This window comes from Mustela lutreola, chromosome 4 (genome assembly GCF_030435805.1).
Source record: "Mustela lutreola isolate mMusLut2 chromosome 4, mMusLut2.pri, whole genome shotgun sequence".
NCBI lineage: Eukaryota > Metazoa > Chordata > Mammalia > Carnivora > Mustelidae > Mustela > Mustela lutreola.
In genome coordinates this window covers 13,410,816-13,430,103 of record NC_081293.1, presented here as the reverse complement: position 1 = coordinate 13,430,103, position 19,288 = coordinate 13,410,816, and the positions used below count along the sequence as shown (strand labels likewise).

The 19,288-nt window shown below is 51.5% G+C and overlaps 1 protein-coding gene across 2 annotated transcripts; it reads right to left on the bottom strand.

The window, feature by feature from the left end:
• Positions 1 to 1,198: 1,198 nt before the first annotated feature.
• VAX1 (ventral anterior homeobox 1) lies at positions 1,199 to 6,908 on the bottom strand. Of its 2 annotated transcripts, none has more exons than XM_059172584.1 (3): positions 6,668 to 6,908; positions 5,308 to 5,502; positions 1,199 to 1,308 (listed from the first exon to the last, which is right to left on the bottom strand). In XM_059172584.1, exons 1-3 carry the CDS (start codon positions 6,906 to 6,908, stop codon positions 1,268 to 1,270), a joined length of 477 nt encoding a protein of 158 aa, XP_059028567.1. In that variant the 3' UTR covers positions 1,199 to 1,267. The 2 variants fall into 2 exon arrangements, with proteins under 2 accessions (XP_059028567.1, XP_059028566.1); XM_059172583.1 differs by lacking the exon at positions 1,199 to 1,308 and adding an exon at positions 2,836 to 3,411 and having other exon boundaries at positions 5,315 to 5,502.
• Positions 6,909 to 19,288: the final 12,380 nt, after the last annotated feature.

Genomic DNA, 19,288 nt, shown 5'->3' with positions numbered 1-19,288 from the left:
GGAGAGATTAGGGGACAGCGACCCAGAGCACCAGCGGGGAGAGATCCTTAGAGGGGTAAAAGACGGGAAGCAGCTTCCCAGCGAAAGAAAGTGAGCAGAAGAGGACAGGGAGGGGAGGAGCCCCGAGGTACCAAGCTAAGGGGTGTGTAGCGACTTTGAAAAACAGAAGTGAGTTGTCTGGGGGTACTGTGGCTGCTCTAAGCCGAACACCAGGCTCCCAAACAAGGCCCCAAAGCTCTCAGAGACCCAACCCACGCTGAGCGCAGGAACTCAGCCTCCCACACTTTGCCGCCTCATTTCCAATGCTTCAAACTTGTGGTTCAGGCACCGTACCCTCGCGAGGGTTAGCTGGGGGGCTGACCTGTGCGGATGTCCCAAGGCAACTCTCCCCGCCCCCAACTACAACACTCAGGTAGGCGGGTGCCCAGAAGAGGGAGCTGGGGCCACTATGCCTGCGGCCCTCGGGGCTGCTGGCTTTAGGGGAGTGTCTAGGAGCAACCCCCCAGCCTTCCTAGCTTTCCCTGCAACATCTACATTGTCACCACCGCATACAGACTGAAGCGGGGAGGGAGGAGATGTCCGCACAGGAATAAATATCTAGTCCACTCTCCTGCTCCCTCAAGTTTCTCTTTGAAGGCAGAGAGACTTCACTCTAAATGAGAGGAAAGGAAAATCTTGCCTGTTCCTGGCCCTATGATTGCACCAATCCAAAATACTGCTGCTGGGCAAGGACCTGTGGTTGGAAAACTTCAGTAACTGGGAATGTTAGGAGGTAGGAACTTGAGGGTGTCCCGAAACAAGTTCCTAAATAAACCAAGAAACACAAAGTGGGAGATCCAGGGGGGAGGGCCTGCGGGTCCAGCAGCACTGGGATAGAGAGCCAGAGAGGGAGACAGACTCAAAGAAGTGAAAAGAACGTTGTAGCCAGATGACTGACTCTTGGGACCAAGGGCCACCCCAAACCTCTTCCCAGGAGCTCAGGGTACCATCGGCTGGGCCCCCGCGGGCTCTGGGGCCACCACGCTATGCCCCAGGAGTCCCAACGCCGAGACTCATCATTGGCTGAGTCTTTCTTCCTTTTCTTCTTCTTCTTCCTTTTTGTTTTTTGTTTTGTTTTGTTTTGTTTTTTTAATCCTTTAAACACAAGACAAAAATGCACCTCATTTATCATCTTAGATATATATATTTCACTCTCACCACATAAATACAAAACATCCAAATATCCAAAACATTCAGAACAGAGTTAGTAGTCAGAATTCAGCGACACCTACCCGCGTTTGAATCGTTCATTATTTTCTTCACTATTTCCTAAAAGAAAAGAAAAAAGGAAAAAAAAAAAAGCTTCCGACGTAAATAATTTACAATAAAATTACTATTTTAAAAATGCTCTGCGCTCGCTTCGGATGAAGGAATTACATTCTAGACACTGCGGCACCTCGCCGGCTAGGTCTGTGGTTTTGGTTAAAATGCACGTAGCCGTGGCTGCGGGGACAGTGGTTGTTGCTCAGGTAAGGGATGAGGCTGTGACAGTGTCGCCGTCCGGGTTTCTGACTTGGGACCGCGGAAACCCTGGGGTTTTTGAGGGGTGGCATGTAGGGAAGGATGCCTTCCCTGTTCACGCAGGGAGCTGATGTGAATACAGAGACCACCGCGCAGGAGGCCGGGCAGCGCTGCGGACTGGGGCTCGGTCCCTGTCACCGGGTCCTCGAAGAAATCCGGGCGTTTCCAGCGTTCTGGAAGGGTTCGGTGAATCCGGGAGTGGGGAAGAGGAGGCAAAGGGCACGGATTCGTTTCCAAACCCAGCGATTCTGCCCAGAAGCCACGGGTCAAGGAGCTTGGTGGGGAGAAGCTTCCGCAGGCAGCCGCCCTGCTCTGTCTCCTCTCTGAGGAGACTGAAGCTGCCGGCCACGGCCCTGGAACAGCCTCGGAGAAAAGATTCTGAATTTTCTTTCTTTCGCAGCGTTGGCTTTTTTCTTTCTTTCTCTTTTTCCTTTTAAATTCCTGTTTAAAGTCATAACACCCGGAACTGGAATTTTGCTTGAGCCTGTGGAGCAATCCCTATCCTGAATTCTCTTAAACCTTCCAAACTCGCTTGTTGAGAGTATTTAAAAACTGGTTTCACTTCATCTGGTTTTACGTGGTAGTTACGACTCTTGCTTTATTGCTGATTAGATCAAATGTTTTACCACCGTTGTCTACCTCGATGTTTGGTGGATCTCCTGGGGTCGGGGGCGGTAGTGATTGTTGTTTCTCTAAAAGGGGGAAAAAATCGGCAGGAGTTGTCCAGCCAGAAAGCTGCGTGTGCACAGGCTCTTCCAAGCAGTCCAAAAAGTGGGGCCCAGGGGCTCCCCGAAGCCCTGGTTTCTCTTGCGAGAGGAAGGAGCGTCTTCCTTTTTGGTCTAACGAAACCCACCAGCCTTTTCAGCCCCTGGGGTCTGCGTGCAGCTTTGCTCTTTCAATATTTGTAAGAATCATCAAAGGCAGCAGCGGCCCAATCTAGAGCAGGGGTCCCGGGCTTTGACTTAGAACCAGTCTTTGCCCTCCAGGGCTAGGCATCGGTTGGGACATCAGGTGGCTAATTTGGTTATTTCCCCCAATTCTTTGGATTCTCCTGGATTCAGAAGGAAGTTGGGGCGGGGCTGGGGGGCACGGTGGAAAGGTAGAAAAAAGTAGCCCAAAATATGATTGGTGGCAGAGACTAGTGGGGAAGGAGAACTGTCAGAGGCCTCGTGGGGGCCGGAAGCCCAGCACAGGAGCCTCGGGCGCCGAATACGCGAGTCCATAAATATCACCACAATAGATACTATAAATATAAATACAGGCAAACACTTAAAATCAGTCCAGCGCTTTTTTCTCGGCCCCTTCTTTATTGTTGGTCCTGGAGTAAGGCTCGAAGGCCGAGGAGCTCAGGTACCGGGCGGAGAGTTCTTGCAAATTTCCGGCCAGCGAACCGGCCATTGTCAACGGGGCGGAGGAGAGGCGGCTGGCGACCGAGCCGAGCAGCGAGGGTACCGGTAGGCTGAAGAGGCCGTGGCCGGCAGCCGGCGCGCCCGCATGCAGTCCGCCTGGCCCAGCGGGCCCGGGGCCCGGAGCGCCGCCCACGGCCGGCGGGTGCGGGGACGCGGCGCCGGTGGGACCCGGGGCGGCGGCCGCGGCGGCGGCGGCCGAACCGGCAGCGGCTCCGGCGCCCAGGGCAGGCAGGCTGGGCCCGCGGAGCGCCGAGCCGAGCGCGCCGGTGGCGCAAGGCGGCAGCAGCGCGGGCAGGCCGGGCGGCGACAGCAGGCGGCCCTGCTCCAGCAGCCGCAGCACGCTGCACGTGGCCGCCGTCTCCGACACCACCGAGCGCAGCTCCGAGTCCTTGCCCTGATCCTTCTTCTGCTTCGTGCGCCGGTTCTGGAACCAGACTTTCACCTGGACGCAGGGGCGCAGGGAGGGTTGGAAAGAGAAGCGGGAGACAGGGCCGTCAAGGAAGAGCGGGCTCCCAGGGCGCGAGGGCTCCCTTCGGAGCCCTCTCCCAGCCCAGCCGCAGCCCCAGTCCGGCTCCACCCGGCAGCAGGAGAGGGGCTAGCCCGGGAGCTACGTGGGCCACCTAGAGTTGGACCCCGCTCCGCAAGGCTGCGATTCCGGCTCATGGATGCAGGCCCAGGCTGTGGGGGCTCAGAACTAGCAATAAAGAGGTCCACAACCCTAACTGGAAGGAAGACCAGAAGGGACTTCACGGGGCTCCCTCACGGCCTGCAGCCAGACACGGACCATCCTGGCTTGTGAGCTCACGTTTCCTTCAGGCAGAGCGGTAAGACCTGAAGGCTGCCCTGTAGGAAGTGGGAGTGGGCGAGTGGGCTGGCGGGAGTGTTGCTCTACCTTTCTGGACCCAGGCCCATTGCCCAGCCAACAAGCTCGGCCGTAGCCTCTGCGGAATTAGTCCTGTCCAAGATTTCCAGAAGCTGTTCCTGGCTTATGAGGGTCACACTTGACCATCAACTAGCAGCAAGCAGGCAAGGTGGCTGGCTGTAGAAGGAGTAATTTGTGCAGGATGGACTAGGGGCCAAGCTTTCTCCATCTTCTCTCTCTGACAGCTGGGTTGGAGGTTCTGAGTGATATCCTTAATTTATCACTCCCGCGCTCTCCATCATGAACTTTGGAATCATGGGAAGACGTCCAGAGGCTGGGGTGAACTAAACCCTCTCTACCAGCCTCCCTCCCACTTCCTCCTCTCCTTTTGCCCCCTCTCCAGGCCTCGCTGGGGGCCCAGAATGGAGATTAGCAGCTATATGGAAAGGTCTAGATTTTGTAAAGCAAGAGGGGTGGTAGTAGAGAAAATAGGAAAAGCTATTGTGCCAACTCATACTCAAAAAGAACATCCAATAGGATCTGTCTTCAGTTCTCGGCTTTCTGCCCACTTCCCAGACCTATATGCTCCCTACCTGCTTCAGGGCTGGACGCAGGGAAGGAGACAAGCCCTTAGAAAGACGTCTGCCTTACCTAGGCCAAGTTGGTGCCATGCCCTCACTAGGCCCAAAAGGGCCTCCACAAGGCAAATCTATCAGGCCCTGAAAAGCCTGGGCCCAGAGTCTACTGTGGCTGACTCCAGTAACAACATGTGGATTTCATGTAAAGGAAAAGACCTAAAGCACAGTTGACAGTGCTGGCTCCCAGGGCCCCCGATCTGCCTCTGATCCCACACTTCACATATCATCAGCACCGAAGACAGGGCCTGGTAAGTGCCCAGTGGGTACCCACGGCCAGAATGGTTCTGGGTCCAGCTCAGAGCCAGGGGAAACCTTAAGAGGCAGGGTAGCCTGGCCGGCGCAGGCGAATCTCAGGTTTGTGCACCTTTCCAATCTAGTTGTTACCCTCTGCACCCAGGTGGCTTTGGCTCCAGTCCCATTCTTGCAGAACAGGCCTGGGTGTTGTATTACAAGGCTGGGGTCCCCAAAGGAGGTGATGCCTGGAAATCTGGCCAAAATGGGGTGACCAAGACAGGGGCAAACACTGGCTCCTTGTAGAGCAGAGGCAAGCAGGGAATTCTCAAGACTGTGATCCCAAAAAGAATTCCAAAGGACAGAATTTGGGGCCTTCTGGGCTAGGCCAAGGTGGGCAGAGTACAGACCCTTCCAGATTTGGGGACATAGAGGGAAAGGAATGGTTTAAGGAAGGGGAGAAGTCGTGGGTCTATCACCCCAACCTCCCTGTCTCCTCCACCTCCCCTGGGAGTCTCATCCACAGTCAGGCTAAATACTGGGGAGAGGGGGCTAGAGTTTGGGGGTGGGGGGGCAGGCTTGTGCAGAGCTGTGCAGGCCTGGCCACCTGGTACCTGAGTCTCGGAGAGGTTAAGCTGCCTGGCGAGCTCCGTTCTCTCTCGGCCCACCACGTACTGGCAGCGCTGAAACTCCATCTCCAGCCGGTAGAGCTGCTCCGCAGTGAAGGATGTGCGTGTCCTCTTGGGCCGGTCCAGGTCCAGGCCCTTGGGCAGGATGATCTCTCGGATGGAGCCCTTGGCATCTGAGGAAGGGGAGATGTCAGTAGCCAGAACCCTCCCGTCTCCCTCCACCTCCCTGGCCAGAGCCTGCTGGAGGACAGGGTGCCTGCTGCCTGCAGTCCGGGTGGGCATGGGGGTGGGGGGAGCAGGGAGGGAAGCTTCGGCCATACCCGGGGACCAAAGACACGGTGTGTTTGGTGGAGCGAGGGGGTTTAACTCCACATCGCTGACGGAAGAGGGAACCAGACTTGGCCTTTTAGAGCCCTTTGGACATGGGAGGGGGGAAAAAATCCAAATCGGCTGATGTTCCTTCCGGCCTGGGAGTCTCGCCTGCGCGGTTTGCGTCCCCTATAGCCTGAAGGTCTCCCAGCTGACCAGGCTGGGTCGCGTCGGCCCCAGCTCTGGACGCCTTGACCAGACCCCGCTCCCGCGGTCTCAACGCCCCACCCCAGGGTCTCCTTCTCTCCCGAGCCCGGTCGGCGGAAGGAGGAGGGACGTTCTGGGGGCCGGCGGGGCCTGGCGATCTGCTAGCGTGGGTGGCGCCGGGCCGGGGCCGGGCCTCGTGACAGCCACCGCCAGAGCCCAGCGCACAACGCGCAGCCCTGCGGGACCGAGCCGAGCACCAAGGCGACATCCGCGGCTCGTCAAAGCAGCCCAGCCTCTTCTGCCGGCGGCAGCTGCCAGCCCCGAGCGCGGCGCCGGGGCCCTCGGCCCAGCGCACCAAATGGCCTGGCCGTAGCCGGCGATCGGCTCCTGTTCTCCGGTACCCGCACTCCCCTTGGGTGCACTCAGTCGGCCAGGGCGCCGGAGCTCGAAGGCAGGCTCCCGGCAAGTCCTCTAGCTCGCCCAGCGCGCGCTCGTCCTCCATAGTGTCCTGCTCCTTCCCCCAGTCAGAGGCCGCAGCCTGCAGCCTGGGCCGGCCTGCGCGGCCCCTAGGCTTCCCTTCAACCCTTTGGGGGGGGGGCTCTCGGGGCTTGGAGGGTCAAGGCTCCTGGAGAGTGCGCGCCCCAGGTGCGAGTGCCCAGCGGCCGGCCAGACCCGGGGGCGGGGGTGGGGAAAGGCCAGTAACTTTCTCGGAAGTCCCAGCCCGCACCTCCTCCCTGCGGGCCTGGTTCTGGGGCGCCGCGCTGCTAGGGCCCCCGAGTCCTCCCCCAAAGAACGCGCCCTGCAGCCCTACCCCATCCCTACCTCGGACCAGGATCCGGCGGCAATAATCCGGGTCAGCGGCCGAATTGGATTTACTTTTGTTACAATCGTCCGCGGCACCCGACGCGGAGAAGGCGCCCTGCGGCTCCTTGAGGAAGGCGGCGGAGAGGTTCCCGTCCGCACCCTTGCTCTCCCGGCTCTCCTTGTGCGCGTTCTTCGAGACCCGGGCAGCCTCTGCGTCCGAGTGGCACCGAACGTCCATTTTGTCTGGTTTCCCGAACATAGGAGGGGGGGGGGAGAAAAGAAAGAAAAGAAAAGAAAGGGGAAAAAAGAAAGAAAGAAAATAAAAAGAAAAAAGGGGGAGAAAAAGGAAAAAAAAAAGAGGCACTGCGGGGACAAAACCCTACAATGGAGCTCCTGAGCCCTGCCCAGAGAGAGGAAAGCGGCAAGAATGAATGTCCCCGCGGGGCGGCTGCGGCGACCGCGGGCGGGTCAGCGGCGACCGGCGAGTGGCGCGCTCTCCGAGAGGCGGCGGGTCTGATCCAGGATCCCGATGGAGCCGCGGCGAGGCCGCCTCGTCAGCGTCCGCGTTCTCTGAGCACGTCCAGTGTCCCCAGCCTGGCGATCAGGTAGCAAGCAGACCAACTCCGAAATGCTGCGGCTCCCGCCTGTTACTGACACGGCGAGTTGTAGTTGTCCGACACCCGCGGGGACGTACACTCGCTGTTGCAATTGATTACGGGTAATTTCGCAGCCCCCACGTTTCGGTTACCTCATGAATACACTAAATTGTTTGGATAATATATCAGATCGTAATGGATGGTTTCTGTCCTTGTCCCCAATCAAGTAGGGGTTTAGCCAGTGAATAAACGGAAATGATTGGTCTTGCTTTCAGGAAACACACAATCAAAGACCCACACTTCCAGAAAAACTTTTGACAAGATTCATCCTGAATTGTTAGTACCATTAGCAGGCATTATTAACTTTCCCTTTGCCTTTGACCCTCCTGCTCACATACTGGCTAGAGGGGTTTTCTGCACACTCGACAGATAGAGCTGAATGAGGGGGGAGGGGGAGGGAAAAGAAACCAACAAAAAACGCTTACACACCCTGCAGCAGAAGAAAGCAGTTGCCTCTAGGGGGAAAAAAGGGGGGGGGGTGGAGTAAAAGTTTTCCCAAAAAGTATCTCCCCCGAACTCTAAAAGCCAAGCTTTCGTCCCAAACAACTCCTTCTTAACACACCTCGACGCTGACAGCCATCTTAAACGGCCACCTCTCTTCATTTAGTTCCAGTTGGATTTTTTTCCTGCCTGCACCTCCAGCAGCCTGAGGCAGCCCATTCAAAGGGCAGCTTTGTACTCAGAGTCCAGCAGGAGAGAGAGGGGGAGAGGAGAGAGAGCCGAGAAAATCTCAACTGTGAGATCTGCTTCAAAAAAAAAAAAAGAAAGAAAAAGAGAAAAAAAAAAAAGAAAAAAAGTTTTCCCCTAGCTATTTCATTGTCTCTGCTACAATATCTTTGAGAAAAGCAACAGCCAGTAATCCAATAAGAGCATTGATTAGGCTACAATGATTCAATTCAAGCGCATGGCCCTGTGCAAGGAGCATGCTCTAGCCCTTCTCGTCACCTTGCCGGGGCAGAAGCCCTCTGCACGCCGCTCTCCCCATTCATTCCTTTATGGGAAATGCGGAGCAAAAGGAGTGAAAGATGGCAATTATCTAATTGGACTATTAACAAACAGTGCTCTGAGTGCGGCGGTCTGGCGTGGCTCCTGGGCGGGGGAAGGGCCGTGTTCCCTGCCCTCATTCACAAAGAGTGCAGGGGCCGGGGAGGAAAGAGGGTTTTTTAAAGGGAGTGGGATGGGGTGGGGGGAGCGGAGAGGTGGGAGGTTTGGCTGAGAATTTTTCCACACAATTCCCAGAATGGGGGCGGAGGCGGGCGGGGAAGAGGAGGGGGCTGGGGGCGGGGGTGCCGGCGAGCGGGTGGGAGAGAGGGAGGGCGAGGGGGTGCGAGCGTGTGTGGTGGGCTCCGAGGGGCTCCCGCCCGCTGCCAGGCGCGCTCCGCCCGCGCCGCGGTCCCGCCGCCCCGCCAGCACCCCCTCGACCCCGCGGAGTCGGCGAGCGGGAGGGGCCGCCGAGGCGGGGGCTTCGCGCTCTCCCCTCCCCCTGCCGCTCCCCACCCCCTCGGGCCCGTCCGGGAGCCCACGCTCCGTCCGGTTCCGGAGGCCGCCTCTGGCCGTGGAGGCAGACCTTGGGCTTTTGCTTTATTTGATTGGGGTGTGTGAGTGTGCGTGTAAGTGTGTGTGTGAGAGAGAGTGAGGGATTGTCCTGAGCCACTCTCCGCAGGGAGGCGGGTTTCCCGGGTCCCTGGCAGACGGGTGGCCTGTCAGTCCTCTCCGGCTGTCGCCAGCTGGGCCTCCGGGTGGACAGTGCCTTTGATTCCCCGCTCGGCCCAGCCGTTCGGTGGGCCTGGGAGGGAGTGGGCAGGGGGAAGTGTCCTTGTGGCCGTCCTGGTCTGAAGATGCAGAGTGGGATGGAGACAAAATATAGCAAACTTGCCAGTTACTTCCCGCCACGCGCAAACGCCCAGGTTGGCGCCCCGAGGGCTCCACTCCTTTTGCAGGTAGAACGGTAGAAAGGCGCGGGCGCCGCCGGGGGCTGGTTCCCATTGCCGCGGAGCCAGTGCAGGTCCCTGGGATTTGGGTCCTCTCGGAGGGGATCCGGGCCGCTGATGGGGCCCTCATTTCCCTGGAGAGCTGGGCCAGAGCCAATTCCCGGGGCCTCCTTAGGCGGCGAGATGATGGGGTCCCAAATGACTGGCCCATGGCCCTTCCCTGCCACCTGGCCAGGCGTGGGGCCACATCCGACTGCTGGCTCCTCCCCAGCCTCGCCGGGTCCCTTGCGCAGGAGGATTTACCACCCCCCCCGCCCCCGCCCCCGCCCCCGCCCGGCCACCTACCTACCTACCTCAGGATACCTGCTGCCTTGGAGAGTTCCGGACCCAAGCTTTGGCCCCAGTGGGGCCACCTGGGGGTAGCTCCGGGTCCCCGTCACATCCCGCTCAGCCGCTGCCTCCTTTCCGCCAAGGCTACCGAGGCCCTCCAAACCCACGCTGATACCTGCAGCGCCAGTCAAAGGCCCAGAAAAGAGTCTTTTAAAATAAAAATACCCAACCCACCACCTCTTCTTTTAGGTGGAGGATGGGAACCGGCCTGGGAGCGAACTGCAGCCCTTAGAAAAGAGTAGCGCTGTGGGCCATGGGAGCCCAGGGAGGTCCCAGAGTGTATCCCGCGTTAGAGGATACGCCAAACTCTGGCCAAATCCCAAATCCCAAATTTGAAGTTGGGCCTCAGAGACACTTGCCTCTCCCCGCAGGGGAATAACAGTGGCATATTTTAAGTGGGAACTCTTTGTTGAGCACTTAGGGGTGTATAAACTAATTTTTTCAAGCCCTCTCCCCGTCAGCAAGGTTAGCAACCTCCCAGTTTTACAGATGAAAAGAAAAAACAAACCAACCCAGAGACTCAGAGAGGTTGGATAACTTGCCCCAGTCACCCAGTGGGCAAGTGCAGAATTAGGATTCAAAGATATTTATACTCTTTTAAAGCAAACCTCCAGGGCTTCGCCCTTTTATTCCCGCTTTGAGTTTTCCAGAATCTCTGTGTGATCATGACATGTATTCAAGATGCGGAGTGATGAATTACCTTAACGTTGATGCTGGGATCTTGATTGTTCAGTACAGGTTTTCATGGATTTTATCGAAACAACATGAAATACACGTGGAAACATGGACGTCTTGTTTGTGATATTTCTTTCTAGACACGAGCATTTCTCATGAGTCTATCACCCTCCTACCTCAAGCTGTCTTGGAGTAAAATAGTTTTACTATTTTAAACAAAATAGTTTTCCTGAATCCAAACCTACTGACTGAATGCCCTAGAGCGGTGCTGGGGAGTGCGCCTTTCTAGCTGCCTCCCTGGAGATCTTCCCGCAAGTTAAACGGGGAGAACTGTAGCTTTTATTTATTTATTTTTATTACGTTAGTCTCCATACGGTACTACATTAGTTTTCGATACAGTGTTCCGTGATTCATTATTTGCGTGTAACACCCAGTGTTCATTGCAATTCGTGCCCTCTACGGTACTACATTAGTTTTTGATACAGTGTTCCGTGATTCATTATTTGCGTGTAACACCCAGTGTTCATTGCAATTCGTGCCCTCTTTAATACCCATCACTGGGCTAACTCATCCCCCACCCCCTCCCCTCTGAAACCCTCAGTTTGCCCCCCCCCGTAATCTCTCATGATTCATATTCCCCTCTGATTCCCCCCTCTTCATTTTTCTCTGTACCTTCTTTTCTTTTTTTTTTTTTTTTTAAAGATTTTACTTATTTATTTGACAGACAGAGATCACAAGCAGGCAGAGAGGCAGGCAGAGAGAGAGAGGGGGGAAGCAGGCTCCCTGCTGAGCAGAGAGCCCGATGCCGGCCTGGATCCCAGGACCCTGAGATCATGACCTGAGCGGAAGGCAGAGGCTGAACCCACTGAGCCACCCAGGCATCCCTTCTTTGTGCCTTTTGAAGTTGAGTAAATTTGGGGGACTCTGCTAAGTTTCATGAGAGCGAGGACCTCTTTCCACCCCCTGTGTGGAAATGCAAATGTTAATTGGAGAAGGGAAGAAATGGGAATATTATGTTGTTATGTTAAGACACCCAGTTTCATTAAACAGTCTACTTGCCCAGAGTCTAGGGTTGTCAGGATCTTGGCCTGGATCCAGGATGGGAGCTAATACATATTGCCCTCTTCATCCGCAGCCTTATCTGCAAACCCTTTAACTAAGAGAGCTCATGGGCCCTAACTGCTCATGGCTTGGGGTTAGCAGCCCAAGGAGGGCTGTTCACCGATGCCTCTCTCCGTCACTCTCCTTTCTGAGCCCTTGAAGTAACCGAATTCAGTAAAGGAACATTCAACCCATAACCTGGTTTTGCTTTTTGTTATGCATAGCACTTTTCCTCTGTGTGTGTGTGTGTGTGTGACTGGATTAAAATTCTGTGGGCATCCATCCAGAAAAACCATGACAGGTTTCTGAGAGGACACAGTGGAGGACGGAAGCCCTGGGATGAAAATTTCAGAGAAGCAGCTGCTGCTCCCAGAAACTAAAGCTGTGTGTCTCTGGCAAAGAAAGGAGAGAACTCAATCAATTATTTGGATAATCTGAGATAAGCCGGTACCACAGAATACGTGAGGACACAGGACTGCTCCAGGTAAAAGTGGTTTATTCTCATGAGGACATTTGCCTCCCTCCCTAGTGCCCTTCCTACCCCCACATCACTGTCTGCAGGTGCAGACAGACCCAGAATAGAACTGGAGAGCTGGAAGGGTTTTTTAGAGATCATCTATTCCATAACCTTCATTTGACTTGACAGATGAGGAAAATGAGCCTGCAAAGACAAAGCAACTTGTTAAGGATTAGACAACTAGTGAGTGGGGGCATCTGCGTGACAATCCCGGTCTTCTGACTTTTTAAAGCTACACTCCCACCAGCACCCAGTCTTCCCAGAGCCTGAACAAGATGAATGCTGTCTCTGGGACTGGGTGAAATGATGCCATATAAATGAACTAAATCACAATCCGAGCCTGGAGGGTGCTTTTTTTATGCCCAGCCTCTGCCCTGTCACCACGTTCAGAAAGTAGGATCAGAGATAGTACACATTGCTTTCCTTCTCCGGCTTCATTTTTTTTATTTCGGAAAGGTGTAGGAGGGGAAACCATGCTGACAGAAAATCTGAGATCTTCTTAGATTATGAGTGGTTTGGGGACAGCGTAACTTCATGCTTGAGACATCATTTTAAAAGCCACTGCATCAGAGAAGATGATGCAACCAGAAATTAAGTTTCTGGGACAATGAATCAGGGCACCTGATAATAATGACTAGTTAGAAACAAGAGTACGTAGTATCTATACAGATCTCGTCATCCCAACCAAAGTTGCAGGTGGTGATGGATCCAGTGTTATCTAATTGCCACTACCCCCATTTCACAGGAGGAGGTCAAGGCACTGGAGAAGCAAATGAATTAAAGACTGATGCTGAGACCTGGTGCAGCCACTCCGGAAAGCAGGATGGGGTCTCCTCAAAAAGTTAAAAACAGAACTACCTTATGGGCCAGCATTTGCACCACTAGCTACTTACCCTAAGAATCCAAAAATACCAGCTCAAAAGGATATATGTACTCTGGTGTGTATAGCAGCATTATCAACATTAGCCAAACTATGGAAACAGCCCAAATGTCCATTGACTGGTGAATGGATAAAGAAGATGTGGTATATCCCTGCAATGGAATATTACTCAGCCATCAAAAAGAATGAAATCTGGCCATTTGCAACAATGTGAATAGAGTTAGAGACTATAACCCTAATTGAAATTTGTCCATCAAAGAAAGACAAATACCATATGATTTCACTCATATGTGGAATTTAAGAGACAAATGAGCAAAGGGGGAAAAGAGAGAGACAGGCAAACCAAGAAACAGATTCTTGACTATTGAGAACAAACTGATGGTTACCAGAGGGGAGGTGGGCAGGGGGGATGGGTGAAACAGGGATGGAGATTAAGGAGGACCGTTGTTGTGATGAGCACCAGGTGTACAGAAGTGTTGAATCACTATATTGTACATGTGAAACTAGCAAAACACCGCTGACTAGAATTTCAATAAAAAACTTAAAAATTGGAAAAGAAAAAGAACTGATACTAAATATCCAAAATGGAAAATGTATCTATACATCTAGCTATTGCTTCCCCGTTTTAACTACAGATAGAGTAGAAACCAATGTGCAGAGAGCAAAGTTCTGGGTTACTTGGACCTCATTTCAAGCAAACAATGCCACTGGACTCCACTTCTCCAATTTCATCTTGTGCCAAAAAACTAGTTTCTTCAGGTCCTTTACATATTTTGTACATAGAAGCAGCATACAATTTTTGAGCAGGAAGGGAGCTTAGAGTGAATTAACAAATAAGATCTTAGTTAAGCTGGGCTGTCCAATCCATACTTATATGTTCCTATCTCTGTTCTACCACTTACTATGTGTGTGATGTTGGGCCGGTTACTTTGCTTCTCTGTGATCCAGTAGCCTATCTGCTAAATAAGGTAAGCCCTAGTATCTACAGGGTTATTATGTAACAAATGTTATATAATAGTAGGAAACTATTACATACTATTGTGCTGGAACACCTGGGCGGCTCAGGTCATGATCCCAGCACCCTAGGATCAAGCCCCACATCTATATAACAGTAACGAGCAAATACTACTTATTACAGACTTACTGACTGCTATTATCTCATTTAATTTTCATAACAACCCTATGCATACCTATTGTGTTGGATTATAAATGGCCGTAAATTGTCGCTTCTCCCTTCAAGAGATGGAGTCTATTTCCACTTTGCTGAATTTGGCTGTTTTTGTGACAGCTTTTTGTGATCAGTAGAATGATGCGGAAGTGACCTTGGGCCAGTTCTGGGGCTAGGTCTTGAACAGCCCTGGTACCTTCTGTTCTTGCTTTCTTGGGACCCAGCTGCTATGTTATATGGAAATGAGTCTAGTCTGCTAGAGGGAGAGAGTCCGTCTAGAAAACTGAGATGCCCCAGATGATACTACTAACTTCCAGTCAGGGGAGCGAGGCTTTCTTAGAGGTTCCTGCCCACTTGAACTTCCAGCTGAATGCAACCCTATAAGGGATCCTGACAATATCATGTGAGGCAGGAATGAGCCAACCATTGTGAACCCTGCTCAAATGGCAGAATCTTGAAAAAATATGTTTGTTGTTTTTCCTTTCTTCCTTCTTCCTCCCTCTTCCCTCCCTTTCTTTTTTGCTTGCTTTCGTAGGCTGCATGCCCCATGTGGGACTCGAACCCCCAATCCTGAGATCAAGAGTCGCATGCTCTACCGACTAAGCCAGCCAAACACCCTTAAGCTACTAAGCTTTGGGTGCATTTGTTATGAAGCAGTGAGTAACTGAAACACATAAGTAACCGAGGGTTGGAAAGGCTAAGGAACTTGTCCATGGTCTCACAGCTAGAGAATGGTACAGCCTGGATTCAAAGCCAGGACCATCCCATATCCAACTCCATGATCTTGACCAAGGAATTATATAGTGTTTCCTACAAAATAAACAAATTCTAAAGAATAACTCATCTGTTCATTTTTGTTCTTTCTCTATGTAGACATCACATGGGGTGGGGGAGGGAGGCTACATACGTGAAAGACATACCATGTCACCCCCTTTTTTTTTTAACATTTTATTTGTTTGTTTGTTTATGTATTTATTTTTGAGAGGAGGGAGAGGGAGAAGGAGATAATCTCAAGCAGACTACTTGCTGAGCACGGAGCCAGTTATGGAGCTGGTCATGGAGCTCGATCTCATGACCCTGAGATCATGAAGTGAGTTGAAATCAAGAGTTGGATGCTTAATTAACTGACTAAGCCACCCAGGTGCCCAGTACATATCATGTCACTCTTTAAAAAAAAAAAAAATTATTTATTTATTTGACAGAGAGAGAGAGAGAGAGAGATCACAAACAGGCAGAGAAACAGGCAGAAAGAGAAGGAAGCAGGCTCCCGCCAAGCAGAGAACCAGATGCGGCGTTTGATCCCAGGACACTGAGATCATGACCTGAGCCGAAGGCACAGTCCTCAACCCACTGAGCCACCCAGGCGCCCCTACCATGTCACTCTTACGACCAATAGAAAATAAAAGTGTTAGAACTGGAAATGGAACAAAGGTGGTCTTTGCCAAGATCCTCATCACTTTTAGAAAATCAAATGGGGTCGCCTCACTGGGATATCAGTACAGAGCCCTGAATTTCATTTTCTTTTTAAAAAACAGAAATGCAGGGGTGCCCGGGTGGCTCAGTCATTAAGCGTTAAAGGTCTGCCTTTGCCTCAGGTCTCTGATCCCAGGGTCCCTGCTCAATGGAGAGCCTGCTTCTCCCTCTCCCACGCCCCCTGCTTGTGTTCCCTCTCTCTCTATGTCTCTCTGTCAAATAAATAAATAAAATCTTTTTAAAACATTTTTTAAAAAACAAAGATGCAAATGAATATGTTCTGCTCTCACCTTTCGGAGATCAGAGCCACATTAATACTTAGGCTGGTGAATTTGGCTCTGAAATTCTCCAGGTAAAGCAATCTGAGAGAAGGAAAAGAAAGTTTGATTTCATTACATTTTCTGGGTCACAGAGAACTTTGAGGTTTTCCAGGAAAACTGGCTTATAAATTTGTATCTTTCTAATAGGAGTACCTTTGGATTTCAAGGCATCTTTAAACCCATCATTTTCTCAAGTTCCTTCTTGCCTGAAAAGCTGCTGGAGCCATTTATTCAACAAGCAGCTGGCACATATTCTGTGCTCGTCTTTAAGAATGCCTTGTATCAAAACCAGAAAGTGGTTTCGTTTCAATGCGTAGGAACATTTGCCCAGAAGTCGCTTACCCTTTAAACCTCACCCCATCTAGAAGAAAGCCACAACTGAAAAAGGATGAAGACAAGGTTGTTGAGCACTTAAGATAATGTATCACAGGGTCTGTAAGTTACAACTGGGTTCTTTGCTCCTAGGAAACCTTCTCCATGCCTCATTCAAAGCCTATTTACTCTTATTTTCTATCTAATTCTAACAAGCCTAAGTCTCCAATTTCCTAGCTTGTGAAAGATTAGAGACATCAAATGGTAAAGTAAAGTACTGCTTGAGGCAGGAATCTTGGAGAAAGAGAGGAAACAAACCAAGCAAGTTTCACAATTTCACAATCTGGGGTGACTCTGCTTGGACACAAATACCTACAACCTCAAGGGCTCTTGAAGGCACGAAAACCATAGACTGCAACGTGAAATGGATAATCAAGGAAATGACCCTCAAAGATTGAATTGCATTTTTGTTTAGGAAGGCAGAGAAGTACATAACACCTCTGAGAACTATTTTAACACAAAATAAACTTAGAAAAATCACCCGTGTTAGACTTTATAATAAGGGAGAAGTCACTGTAATTTTGAAAAGCAAAAACTATATCTACATAGAAGCAGTGCAAGTAACAAAGACCTCCATTTATTCACTATTTAAGGGTGGCTCAGTTGGTTAAGCATCTGCCTTCCGCTCTGGTCATGATCCCAGAGTCCTGGGAGGCAGCCCCAGTGTCAGGGGTCTCTGCTCGGCAGGGAATCCGCTTCTCCCTATCCCTCTGCCTGCCGCTCTGCCTGTGTGCTCTCTCTGTCAAATAAATAAATAAAATCTTTCAAAAAAAGAAAAAAAGAATTCATTAAAAAAATAAAAAAATAAAGGTGGCGAGGTGAGCTATTTAACCCAGGAATACAGAACCAAGCACGGGGTTATTCTTATCCCCAGATATTCTGTGTTAAATCCCTTGCAAAGCAGGCAGGGGGGGTCAAAGAATGCAGAACGATGAAATGACTCAACCAAGGTCACTCAACAAAAACCATTAGCCCAGGCAAATAAAGGGGACCAAGGGAAGGGAATGCCTTGGCCCCAGTGGGTGTCCCTCAGCATTTGCAAAAAGAAAGAAAGGAACTAGGAAGCTTCTTAGCTATTTGTGAGAAATATTCATTCTCAGAGTTTGCCAAGATTCTCAGCTACAACAGAAGCAGAGTAACTGTGGCCACAGGGCCACTGATGGCTGTAAACTGGTCTTGGAACCCAACGTAACCCAAAAGAGGGGCAGAAACATGCTCTGTGAGGTGAGGTAGTTGTCAGAACTAAGAGGCACCCAAGGCAATGGAAGGGATGACATTGACCCTGGAGAGAGGTTGTAAGGTGTGTCAAGGAACTCCTAACACTACTGCTTAGGATTTCCATAGCACTTTCCCTCTTCAGAAGTGCTTTCCAAACATTAACTAATTAAACCAGCATGCCTTCTGGAAGGGAAAATTGAGCCTCTGCAGTCTGTTTGAATTATCTGAAAAAGCAAATAAAAGTAAGATAGAATGTTCATGAAGAGGAGTGCGCAGAACTGTAAACAGCTCTCGTGGGGGATTAAATACTGAAGTTTGGTGGGGGCGTTTGATATTCTCAGAAGCTGTTTTGGCAGCATGATGCCCCTCACCAGGACAGCGGCCTCAGAAGACACCACAAAGGATCTTTCCGCAAACAGCCTGGGAGCTTGTGGCTGGCTGTGGCCGCCTCCCCTTAAGGTTCTTAAGGTTCTTTGGGTGTGGAACTTGTCAGAACCCTGGAGGGATGGAAGGAGAAGCCTCCCAGCTCTGCCCCCCATCCCTACAGAAAGGGCCCTATAAAGAGGTGCAGGGAGCAGACACCCTCCCGGTTCCCAGCACCAGAGGCTGGGCTATATGGTGCTGCTGCCCGGGGACGCAAACACTTGAAAATACTCAGTTTCGAGACTCTACAGCACCTTTTCCGACTGCATTCTTTTTTTTTTAAACATTTATGTTTGAGTAATTTCTACCCCCAACATGGGGTTCAAACTCACAACCCTAAGATGGAGAGTCACATGCTCTACCCTCCTCCGACTGAGCTAGCCACGTGCCCCTCCTACTGCATTCTTAACCTGGGGAAATTGTTTAACCCGTTCCTACGGTTTGGTGTATTTTCCTAGAAAAAAAAAAAAAAAGGAGGAAATCAGATGCAAGTACGCGTAAGAGCGTTTTGGCTTGCCATATAAAAATTCTGCACTCGCCTGGGCCTGACCCTCAGCCGTACAGAGCAGACCACAGTGTTGGCTGTCCATTCAACCTGCCCATCATTATTTAATGGCTTAAAATCCCAGTGGCTCAGAGGAATGCCACTTCTTAGGAGAATGTATTTGGGGTTGAAGCAAAGAGCATCATTTTATAGCTAGAAATGGAAGCTCTAGAAAAAAAGGAAGAAAATAGGACCAGGAGTTGGGAGACTGTACTCTTGTTCCAAGTTGGTCACTAACAGGCTGAGTGACCCCAGACAAGAGCCTACTCCATCCGACCCTCACTTTCTTTTTTGGCTGAAGGGAGAGCAGGACAGAGATCCGTGATCCAACTGGCACTGGTGATCCCGGCTCTAACGTTCTCAAATTCTGGAGCCACACGTGGTCAGCCTAGCACAGGTGGGCCCTTAGGTGGAGACTCCTTGTTTTATGGCAGAGTCGTCTGCCGTGATTGCTGCTGGGTGTCTAGACCAGCTCCCAGAGAAAACGCAAGTACGTCACAGAAGGAGGGCAGTCACGCTGAGCCTTTACCAATATACCCCGTGGATTACTTTAAAACAGAGGCCAAAAACCAGAGCCAAATCCAGGCTGTTGTTTCGTGTTCTGTTTGGTCCATGTTGTATTTTTTTTTCCATTTGAGTTAATATTCAGTGTCTTCAAAATAAGGGGATTTTACCTAAACCCTTGAACTCCAAGTCCCTCTTGAAAAATCAGGTGCTCTGGGTTGCACTGGACTCATTTTTTCACATCAGTAATGAGCTGGAGATAAGAAGTGTCTGCCCTATTGGAAGGGGCCCATGCTCCCCACCCTCCCCACCCACTCCCAGGCTGGCCCCTTCATTTGCTTCACCAGCTTGGTCCTGGAGGCGTCTGGATCTAAGATGATGCTGAAGGGAGCAGGTGCTTCAGATGTGCTTGCTAATTGGGCTGCAGCAGAAGCTGGGGGTGCAGGCTGCCGTTTATCTGAGGAGCT

What these genes read in the sequence shown, in the direction of transcription:
- VAX1 (XM_059172583.1), bottom strand. Translation starts at nt 6,908, where the DNA reads ATGTTCGGGAAACCAGACAAAATGGACGTTCGGTGCCACTCGGACGCA. An exon ending in CCGCCGGATCCTGGTCCGAG is followed by an intron (nt 5,503 to 6,667) that starts GTAGGGATGGGG and finishes CCCCTTCCTCAG; the next exon opens with ATGCCAAGGGCTCCATCCGA. An exon ending in TTAACCTCTCCGAGACTCAG is followed by an intron (nt 3,412 to 5,314) that starts GTACCAGGTGGC and finishes CCCTGCGTCCAG; the next exon opens with GTGAAAGTCTGGTTCCAGAA.